This window comes from Cryptomeria japonica, chromosome 7, assembly GCF_030272615.1.
Source record: "Cryptomeria japonica chromosome 7, Sugi_1.0, whole genome shotgun sequence".
NCBI lineage: Eukaryota > Viridiplantae > Streptophyta > Pinopsida > Cupressales > Cupressaceae > Cryptomeria > Cryptomeria japonica.
In genome coordinates, this window is record NC_081411.1 from 453764764 (window position 1) to 453774570 (window position 9807).

The 9807-nt window shown below is 36.6% G+C and overlaps 1 protein-coding gene across 1 annotated transcript; it reads left to right on the forward strand.

Annotated features, from left to right (window-relative positions):
* Nucleotides 1–7774: 7774 nt before the first annotated feature.
* LOC131857184 (uncharacterized) lies at nt 7775–9478 on the forward strand. The gene is made up of 2 exons (XM_059209389.1): nt 7775–7918; nt 8153–9478. Exons 1-2 carry the CDS (start codon nt 7814–7816, stop codon nt 9047–9049), a joined length of 1002 nt encoding a protein of 333 aa, XP_059065372.1. The 5' UTR covers nt 7775–7813; the 3' UTR covers nt 9050–9478.
* Nucleotides 9479–9807: the final 329 nt, after the last annotated feature.

A 9807-nucleotide genomic window follows, 5' to 3' on the forward strand; every position in this document is an offset into this window, starting at 1 on the left:
TTCAAACATTACATTGAACTCTTAGCTTAACAATAAATTTCCAATGACCAAATAAGTACACAATATTCTAGGAACCTGTTGTTTTTTCTGATGTTGTTGGACTGAAAATTCAAAGATTGGCGAACCTATGTATTAGTTGTGGTATTCTTCCAGAGACACTTACCACCAAATCAACCCAGCACCGCGTATGGTCAGCTAGCTACGTACTTCGCCTGGTGACACCAATGCCACTTTCTACTACTGCTTCCAAAACCCTTGACACAATCAATGGTTGTGGTTTGGGTGTCAAGCGGCCCTGTTTTGGGAAACGGCGGCCAGCTACACACACTACCCCTGCGTTAAAATACCGGTTGCGTCCTCATTAAAGCTATGCCACAACCTTACTGTTGTTCCTTGTTGAGGCCAAGCACAAACAATCTTCTATTGTGTTCCAACGCTGAGAAATTAGTTGCCATACACCAAGAAATCCCTGTGATTTTTTTTTTAGCGGCTCCCTCTGTCAGCTGTTATGAGGGATTACGTCCTCAAATGCTTGAAAAAACTTCAGAAATAACCTCCAGAAAATACACAAACTCCAAGATAACCAAAATGCTCTACAAACTCCTCTTTATAGCTTCAGTTGGGCACAATTTCCAAGGCACATTAAATGTGGGATAAAACATAGTTGTAATTAAAATTATATTATCTCTCATGTCTCCACATTAAAGGGGACTTTTAATCTTTCCCTATTAACATTAGTCCCATAGTTAAATATTACATTAAAGTTAAATATTTAAATTTAACTTTAATAACTTTTAACTTAATTGCCCAACAAGTAGCTCATTAAGATTTGCAATCTAGATGAATAATAAAGATCACCAAAATACTGACATTTCAAAATGCATTAAATATTGCAAATCATTGAGCCACTGTTGACTTACTATAAATAGTAAGTGTTTGGAAACCCCATCAAATCAACTCCGTTTGGCCTAAAACTGAAATTGCGTAGGCCAAATCCCTCTCTGATCCCTGTAAAGTCCTGGTTAGCCCTCAGGATCATGAAAAAATGGGCTAACGACACATCATCACATGACTAGCTAAAAGGGGGACATTACACTTTTTGATTGATGCTTGCAAAGTATTCTCTCAAGTGGAAATTCTACCTCTATAGGGACAAATTAGTCCCTACTTTTGTCCTTACTTTTGTTGCAATCCCCCTTAGGAAAGTTAATCTTTATGCTCTAGGTGGAAAATTGATCCTCATAGGGACTTTTTGATCACTATTTTTGTCCCAACTTCTAATGTAACGCTTCTTAGGAAATTTGATTTTTATGGGGAGGGTGGAAAATTGACCCTTATAGGGACAAACTAATCCCTATTCTTTTGCTCTTCAATGCATTTCAAAATCCCTTCATTTCACACCTTGGAGTGGGAATTTGATTTCCATAGGGACAAAAAGGATTTTCAATATCAATTTCCTTAATTCAAATCCTTAGAGCTGGAAAATATCTCTCCATAGGGACAAATTCATTCTTTAGATTCATTTCTATTCATTCTTCTCTTCAAGAGTGGAGAATTGATCTTCATAGGGATTTTTTAACTATCATCACAAAATTTCACATTAACTTGCAACCATTTCATCATTTTTGCTCAAATCCAAAGGAAGAGTAGAAATTTGATTTTCATAAATACCTTTAGCATCTTTGACATTGTCAACTTCATAAACCCTAAGACCTATTTGCACTTGCAATTTAGAGACTTGGTGGTTTGATCATACCTTAAGGGCAAAATTCACCCTTGGAGCTCAAAATTGATACCTGGCAACCCTAACTCTAGGAATAGACACAATCGGAAAGCAGAAAAGAGGGGGTCCCCATTTGCAATGGAGCAATGTGTGAAAAGGCCACAACACTACCCTTGCATGCATCACCACTTGTTTGAATCATGCTATGTTTTCAATGTCTTTGAGTGCACTGTTCATAGCGTACACATAAGAGGTCCACTATCTGTGCCTATATGTGGATTAAATCAATCTACCTATTACCTTCCAAACATATGTTGCATTTTTTACCATCTATACTAATTTTTTTGAAAACCACTCTCGTTCATGGCTTATCTCAAGATTAAATTGGCACTCAACATCCTCATGTTTTCTTGAGAAATCAATTGCCTTTAGGAATTAAGGTCCATCAATGCACGAAACTATAATATTGATAAGCAGGTGGTGTCAAATGTATATCCACCCTATGTGTTATCCATTTAGCCTTCTTTTCCTCCATCAATAGTTTAACCTTGAAATAACTTTATTCTAAGTGAGTAGCTCTCAATCTAGTCTCACTAGGGCCCACATAACTGCTACCAATTTTTGCTACCTTGGTGGTACGCTCCTTGCAATAAGGAGATTGAATAACATGAGAATGAATACAATTACCAAACTAGAAATCGGCAACAACCTTATCTACATCATCCTTTGCAAGATATTTGTAATTAGGTTTGGTAATGATGACCACACGGCCTTCTCTTTCCACCTTCATTGAATTAGACTCGCCTCAAACATCAAAAAGGCAAGTGGTCTACTTGAATTTTGTGATGTAAAAAAACTGTTGGTTTAATGATGCCCCCTCAAAAAAATCTGTTTCATCTTTGCCCTATTCTCAAATGCAAGTTTGCTATAAGACCCAACCTCATTTTCTAGGGGTATGTAATAAGTGTGCATTAACCCTTGTGATGTTGCCTTTCTATTCCTCTGGGTAAATGTTATGTTTTCAATGCTGACTCCCACTCAAGTTAGTTGCCTTATTAATGTCATGCAATGTTTGTAAATTGTTGCAAAGAAGCTTTCTTGTTGAATGGACCTTTGGTATATGGTATCAACAACTTGGAAGGGAAATGCTATTGCAATACATTCCTAAATGAACCACATGTGCTTGTGGCTAGGCTTTGGCTGTCATTAGCTGTTCCCTAGAGTTTTCTCAAATTGTTTACCTAAATCAAGGTTGTCATTGCCATTGAATGAACTCATCTTGACCTTGAAAAGAGATAACAACAAAAAACCAAAAATATAACAATATGAATATAAAAAATCAACAATTTTTTAATACACGTCAGATAAAAAACAAAACAATTTTTGCATGCCAAAAGCAATTAAAAACAACAGCCTTACAAGTTTGAACAAGTTAAAAAAAATGTGGTTTGAAGGTTTGAACTAGTTAAAATCTGTAAGTTTATAACATTTGGAGGTTTGAAAATCTGCAACATGAGGTATGTAAGTTTGTAATAACTTTGAAAGTTTGAAAACAAAACAAGGATAAATGAAAGCATTTACAGTTTATGGGAAAGTATTTGACATTTCAAAAAAGTACCAAAAAAATGAAAAAAAAACACATGAGAAAACTAAAAATGTGTCATATTCCTTCTTCCAACTCCTTTTCTTTCTTTCTTCTTTCTCCTTTGTTCTTCATTGTTTCCCTTCACCTCTCTTTATCCTTTAGTTTCTTGAACTATCTTCTTGCATGCAAAAACAAAAGTCTGAAAACATGAAAAAGATAGTGGGCTAAGGCAAATAGGAATGAAATCCAAGTTTTTTTATGTTAGCTGGCCTCCACACAATCTCTTAGGAATTTTTAATTTTTAAAGTTTTTTAATGTTTTTCACAAGAGAAAAGTAGAATGCTACATGGGATGTTATAGAGACAATGGATATGCCTTGGCCTCCCCTTGGTGTCTCCCTTGTGCAGAATTCTCAAGGAGACATCTCCCATGTTGAGAGGGCATCCTCGGGACATCCCCAAAAAAGTTGAAAAAAGGGGACAATGTGGGGACCTTCTATCCTCGTCTCGTTGTCCTCACTCATCCCAAAATGCCATAAGAACCATGCGTTATATGTAATTGATCTGGATTTTGTACTCATTGGTATGTTTTTGAGGAGATAATAACTTCTTGCATGTCAGGAAATGGTCTATGTAGTATGATATATCAATATCTTCAAAATTGATTTGTCTACTTTGGTGAAAGTGTCAGTTTGTATAGGAGGTGAAAACATAACCACTATGGTGAATTCATCATCTATTGCATCAACTTTACTATGACCATGGTGAATGTGAGACCACACCTTGGTGGAAGTGGCAAATGTGAGAACACCTCTTAGGGAGAAGTCACAAACACATCACACTCAATTGTGTGATTCCATTGATGTTCTAGATCCTGAAAGACCACTTTTTCTTCCCTTTTGATGGTCATTTCTGCTTCAAGATGGCAGGGGAGTTTATATATATCGTGTTTATGTTTTAATTTTATATGCTTAAGTATTAATTCTATTGTCTAGTAGCTATATAGTGGGATTGTCTTGTATTATCTCATGTTCACAACTATGTTAGAAGTTGTAAGGGTAGAGAAATCATTTTCGAAGTGTTTGATTGGTTCTTGGGTCATTAGACATGTTGGTGGAGCTTTCTACAAGGTCCAAGGGGTCATCGAATCAATCTTGTAAGCCATTTTTAGCATTGAATATGTAATCACATTTAGCTAGTACTTTTATCCACAAGGGATTTCTCCAAGGTATCTTGGTCTCATTCTCATGGTTTTTAAATCTCATCTTTTGCCCTTCAATTCATTTGCTGAGGTATTTAGTCACTTTTCTGTCACATTTTAAGGATAATCATATCTATTGTTGACTAAAAATGTGTGCAATAGCCATCCTAGTTTGTTGATCAAGTGGTATTAGAGCAAGTTCATTCCTTTTGGGAGGTATTTTGTGAGTGTTTTGTAGATTCCTCACAACTGCATTGAGTGGAGAGAAGATTCTACCGTTTGTAATGAGACATTGAATCCCTCAAGTGGATGGAGTTGAGAAGCATGGCAGACGAAGGAGATTATGTAGGTGCTAAAGCAAGATTCTTAAAGATGGAGAATGTCATTACAAGTTTGTCTCGATCATTGGAGACCATGAAAGGCTTTATGGAAGTCCCCTCGGGGAAATTGGATGGGGACAAAGGAAGGTTGTAAGAAAACAAAGAATCTTCCAAATAGGCCTCAATCAAAGTCCAAGGCCTAAATATAGATTCTACCATTTGAAGAAGATGTTGATGCAGAGAAACTTGAAAATTGAATTACTCAACTTAAAGGTATCCTTCAGCATCATACTTGCACTTTAGATTAAAAGGTCTCATTTGCTAGACTAAGAATGGCAAAACATTTTTGTCTTGGTTTGGAAGTCTCTCATTTTCCATGGCTATGAAAAAGACTTATTTAAGTTCTTGGCAGCATTTTAAACAATTGATTAGGAAGCAATTCTATCCGATGTTTCATAAGGAAGAAAAGGGTATGGAATGTCTTAAGCAAAAAGAAATTCAAAGCATACAAGAATACACTAGCAAATTTTGTAGAAGGGCTATTCAAATGGGTAAGGATGTGTTAGAATAAGTAAAAATGAAATATATCGGTGGACTTTGTCGTCATCTCCATAGGCCCATGTTTCTTTCTAAATTGATTGACATGGATGAGACATGCTTACATGCTCACTATCTTGAGATAGATGTGGATATGTCCTTTTCCAAGTCTAATGAAATTGAAGCTAATAAGGACAAAAAGGTAAGTTCCGCTAGCACCAAGAAGAAATCTGTACATTGCGACCATTGTGATAAGGATGGTCATGAAGAATCATCTTATTGAAAGCCTAATCGAGAAAAGAATTCACACAAGCAAAAGGGTGAGAAGGATGCTCATTTCTCACTAGAAAATAAGATGGTAATGAAGATTGAATGCACTGCTGAAGTTGATTCTAGATTTTAACTGCACTACTAAAACTGTTGGTGTGATGGATGAAGAGCATTGTTGAACATTAAGATCTATGTCAACGGTGTTAAGGTTGATTCTTTGTTTGATTCATGGTCACGAACTAACTTTGATTGCACAAAGTAGATAGACTTGCTTTGTAAACTTTTTAGCCTTAAGCCCTATGGATTGGGTTGGATTAAGAAAGACACACAAATGCTAGTTGATAAGCAGTGTAGATTGGAGTTTGCTATTGGTTCTAAACTTGATGAGATTGTGATAGATGCAGCTCTTGTGGATATCTGTGTTGTCCTGGGCAGCTGCTACCAGTATGACTGAAAGTTCTCTTCTCTAGGAGAGGGAATAGATAGTGGGTCATCAACAATGACAAATTCTCATTTATATGTGCTCTTCATGGCAAAAAAAAAAGTCTTTTTGAGATCTTGAATCTTCATAGGAAGAAGAGTGGCAACATGAGTTCTTTTGACAGAACTGATACTGAAAATGTTACTCCATGTTCAAACAAATTTTCATTGTATCATCTAGACAGTTGGAGGAATAGGTGTACCAAATTTTGGCTTTTGTTTGTATTATGGTCCATACAAGATGGCACATGTACTATTATTTGAAGGGTTCTTCTGCCTTCATCTGTTGAGTCTTGAAGCTTTTGGAGACCAAAACCTCCCTAATTGGGAAGCTGTGATCCTTAATGTATTTGGTTTTTGTACTCATTGGTATGTTTATGGACAAAGGACAACCGAGTGTTGTATGAGACATCCATGTGCAAGTTTGGCATGCAGTAAGATCTTCAAAATCAAGTGCCAACGGGCCCTTGGTGTGCTGGTGAAGTTGAATGGTTCTACTTCTGAAGGAGCCCATCAGGGATCAAGTCTTGCTGAATGCAAGACCTTGACACTATAAGCAATGAAGCCAGGACGTGCCCTGGGTGATTTTGGCGGAATGGATACCCCTCAGTCTTGGCTCTCAGCCAAAGAGGTTTCAGTCTAAGGCTCATGCTCCCGCATCAGGTAGTAAAAAAATCTTGTGGATGATGTAATATCCTTCATCTGAAAATATTTTGCCTATTAAACGGAATTGCCGGTTTGTATAGGCGTTGAAACGTAACCATCATGATAAATTTGTCATCTACTGCAGTAAATTTATCATCTCCCATGTGAGTTCACTGTAACCACGACAAATGCATGATCCTCCTAGTGGAAGCATCAAATGCATGACTGTCCATTGATAGAAGCACTGAATGTGTGATCACTCCTTGGTAGAAGTGGCAAATGCGAGAACACCTCTCTGGCAGAAGTAGTAAATTTGTCATGCTCAGTCATATGATTCTAGCAACATTCCAGATCCCTAAAGTTTCCTTTTCCTCTTCTCCTTTGGTGGTTGTTATAACTTCTAGATGGTAAGGGATTCTCTATATATTATTTTTATGGTTGAATTTTGTATGCTTATATGCCCTAATTCTCTTGGTTGGGAGCTATTTAGTGGGATTTTCTCTTGTATTATCTTATGTTCATGGCTGAGATAGATGTTGAAAAGGCAGAGAGATCATCTGGGAGTGTTTAATTGGTTCTTGGGGAGTTAAGACACATTGTTGGAGCACTATAGAAGGCCGAAGGGGCTATGGAATCAATTGTGTAAGCCATTTTGAGCACCAAGTGAGTATATATTCACATTTAGCTTGAGTTTTTACCCAAAAGGGGTTTCTCTAAGGTATATTGGTCTCATTGTTACGGTGTCCACATATCTCATATTGTCTCGTCTTTTAATTCACTGGCTTAAGTATTTCAATCATTTTGCTCGCATTTAAAGACTAGCTATATCCATTGCTCAGTACTAGTGTGTGGCATAGCCATCGTAGTTTACAGATCATATGGGACACGTACCTGGAGAACACGTGTTATCATTGTAACTGCCTTCCTTTTTTGATATATCTTTCGATGATGGTGAGCATGCTGATATGATTAGTTTTGAACTTAACATGTCTTCTGTTTGGCTTTTTAGCTAGCTGCTCATATGTATTCCTTGGTTTCCATACACAGGAGGAAATGGAGGCTGAAGTTAGAAAACTTCGGAAAAGTCTCACTTTCCATGCCACTCCCATGCCTAGTTTCTACAAAGAATCAGCGCCACCAAAAAGAGAAATAAAAAAGGTGCAAAATACTGTTCTCTTGCTATTTTTATGATTTCATTAACTATAATTATATCATTTCTTTCCTTGTAATATTTCAAAATGGACTTGCAGTTCAATTTTTACATCTTACCTGCAAATTTTGTAGAATGAATGATCTTGACCTGAAGGTGATAACAGAATTTTGTTTCGTTCCCTTTGCATGTTACAAATATATTATATTTTCAGTCTAATAAACATTTAATGCTCGTTGTAGATACCTTTGACACGTGCAAAGTCTCCAAAACTTGGAAGGAAGAACACCAACTCTGGGACGGATTTAAATGTTGGCTCTCAAGCTAGTAAGGATGATTTGAATCAAGAGATTAAAAAAAATGGCCTTATTGAGAAGCATACAAACAGAAATGAGAAGAATGGAAAGACTTCTCAGTCAACAGAAACCAATCTAATCCCAAAAAAGAATCAAAAGAAGGAAACCTCTACGAAGCCAAATGGAAAGCAGTCAAAAGCTATGCTTAGAAATAGTGAGGCTTCTGAAATATATGCCATAGACGTCATTGGGAAAAGAAATTCTTCATCAGAAGAGGATTATGACGGATCCAAGAAAGGGAAAGGACCACCTTCGACTGAAGAAATTGATGGGAAAAGCGCCGATTTACCTTCAAGGGAAACTACAGGAATAACCTTATTACAATCTAATCAGGTCTTGGGTTCAGAGGAAAATATCCTTGCAAGTAATTCAATTCCGATTCCAATGGTTTGGAAGAAGGATGATATCGAGAGTGGAACAGATAGAGAAACCATTACAGGAGGCAACATGGACATGGTTGAACACAAGAAGGTTTCCAATGATTTTGAAGAAATGGTGGTGGTACAAAAAGTTCATGAGGCAATCAATAGCGATGAGGTTATGGATAAAAACAGCTATACCTCCAATCCTGGAAGTGGAGGTAAGAATAAAATAAAATCATCTTGTAGTAGTCAAGAATTAAAAGACAGAGCTACTAAGCTAGCAAAGCATGACCGACAAAAGTCAGCTATGGTTACAGGCAACGGAAAACAAGAAACTACCAAAACTTTTCCCATAAGGCGTGTTACTAAAGGCAGTACGGGATTGAATGCTTTTGTAACAGATGTAACTGTAGCTTCCTAAGGATGAAACATTGATTTGCTACACGATTTGGGTAATGGGAGGTGACTTGAATCAGAGCCATTCCGTATATAAATCAGTACCTATTGTCTCAAAGTAGAGTTATACAAATAATTTTGCCAGAAATAGGCTAAGGATGCAATAGCTATTGTCAGTAGTGACATCCCAGGAAGCAATTTCAAGATCGAGATAGAAGAGTTCCAGAAGACGAGAGATTATTCATGTTGCCCATTGCACTTGCTTATTTTTAGCTGGGAATGCCTATATACCAGAGTTGCCTGTAATATGAAAATTAAGCCATGCTATGGCTATCATATAAGGGATTGCTGCAGATTGTCTGCTATTGATGGCTTTGTTGAGTACTAGTGTTGAATTTTGTGCTTTCATGAAATTGAATTAAATTTTTAATTTTCATGTGAGAGCTTTGGCATATCCCTGTATTGGAATTCGTATCAGCCTAAAATAGAATTTATATTATCTTGTTCTCTCTTGCCCATAAAACCCAAAAACTAAGAAGACGAATATGGCAAGAAGGGGGAAAAATGACTCTCCTAACTCAATTGTTTGTTGATAGGAATTATGGACGTGTTAAAAGAGTTGAGAGACTGATATATCATATTTGTTTTAATTTTTTTATATTTTCATTTTTAATAAAATGAAATTATCTATGTAATTAAATAATATTTATTGGAGTGAATATCAGAAGAGTTTGATATATAACAAGGGACGCAATGCCTAAGTTTTGTCTATAGTGTGTTTAG